At 60.7% G+C, this 1,205-nt stretch overlaps 1 protein-coding gene across 1 annotated transcript; it reads left to right on the forward strand.

Annotated features, from left to right (window-relative positions):
• Positions 1-273: 273 nt before the first annotated feature.
• Positions 274-1,172, forward strand: SPRG_22319 (hypothetical protein; the record flags this gene model as incomplete). Its single annotated transcript, XM_012353960.1, has 2 exons — positions 274-601; positions 643-1,172. Coding segments are annotated over 2 exons (858 nt in total), but the record flags the coding sequence as incomplete, so codon positions are not given.
• Positions 1,173-1,205: the final 33 nt, after the last annotated feature.

Below are 1,205 nucleotides of genomic sequence, written 5' to 3' on the forward strand. Positions count from 1 at the left end.
ACGGGCCTGCTCGATCCCATTACGGACGTACTCGAACCCGTGCTCGATCCCATTACGGACATACTCGAGCCCATCACGAACGTTCTCGATCCCATCACGGACGTAATCGTGCCCGTACTCGATCCCATCATTGACGCACTCGATCCCATCACGAACGTACTCGATCCCATCACGAACGTACTTGATCCCATCATTGACGTGCTCGACCCCATCATTGGCGCAGTCGATCCCATCACGGACGGAATCGATCCCATCATTGACATTGCGCCAATCATGAACGTACTCGATCCCATCATCGACGTCGCGCCGATCACGAACGTATATCCAACGTACACCAAAGAGTCTCGGTATGGGCCGACGCACGTCGACTACGCGGCTAACCACCACCATTACCGGGAGGATTCGTTTGACATCGACACGGAAACGATTGCCAGCGAAGAAGGGTGCCCCGAGGTGCCATGCCGCGAGGTCTTGGACTTTGAGAATGGCAAGTGCACCTACACGCAGCTGCCGCGCGGTACGCTCTGCCCGGGCCAGAGCTGCGACAACGGCGGTCCGTGCGATGCCGACGAGAACGACTACTGCGACGGCGACGGCACGTGTCTGAACGGCTACAAGGACCAAAGCACCGTCTGTCGCAAGGCCGCAACCTCTGCGACGCGGCCGAGCTCTGCAGAGGCGACAGCAGCCAGTGCCCGGACGACGAGTTCGCGCCGTCGTCCAAAGTGTGCACCAAGATGGGCAAGTCCTCGGGTGGCCCGTGCGACGCACCCGACTACTGCGACGGCCGTGGTCGCTGTGTGGACAAGTTCCAGCCCAGGAAACATGTTTGCCGCCGCGCCATCGATGTCTGCGACGAGGCAGAAACGTGCACGGGCGTCAGCGGTGACTGCCCCAGCAACAGCTTTGCACGCAAGGGAATCGAGTGCACCTCGATTGGCGAATCGTCGGGCGGCGCGTGCGACGACGTTGATCGTTGTGACGGTTACGGCAAGTGCATTGACCACTTTAAAGGCACGAAGCATCTCTGCCGCCGGGAAGTCGACGTCTGCGACGAGCCCGAGTATTGCTCGGGTGAGTGTGGCGTCTGTCCCGACGACGTTGCCGCGCCCATGGGCAAGGTCTGCACGCAGATTGGCAAGTCGAGTGGTGGCAAGTGCGACGGCGTCGATGTCTGTGACGGGCACGGAGGCTGCATCGAAACG

The sequence above is a fragment of the Saprolegnia parasitica genome (genome assembly GCF_000151545.1).
Source record: "Saprolegnia parasitica CBS 223.65 unplaced genomic scaffold supercont2.140, whole genome shotgun sequence".
Classification (NCBI taxonomy): Eukaryota; Oomycota; class Saprolegniomycetes; order Saprolegniales; family Saprolegniaceae; genus Saprolegnia; species Saprolegnia parasitica.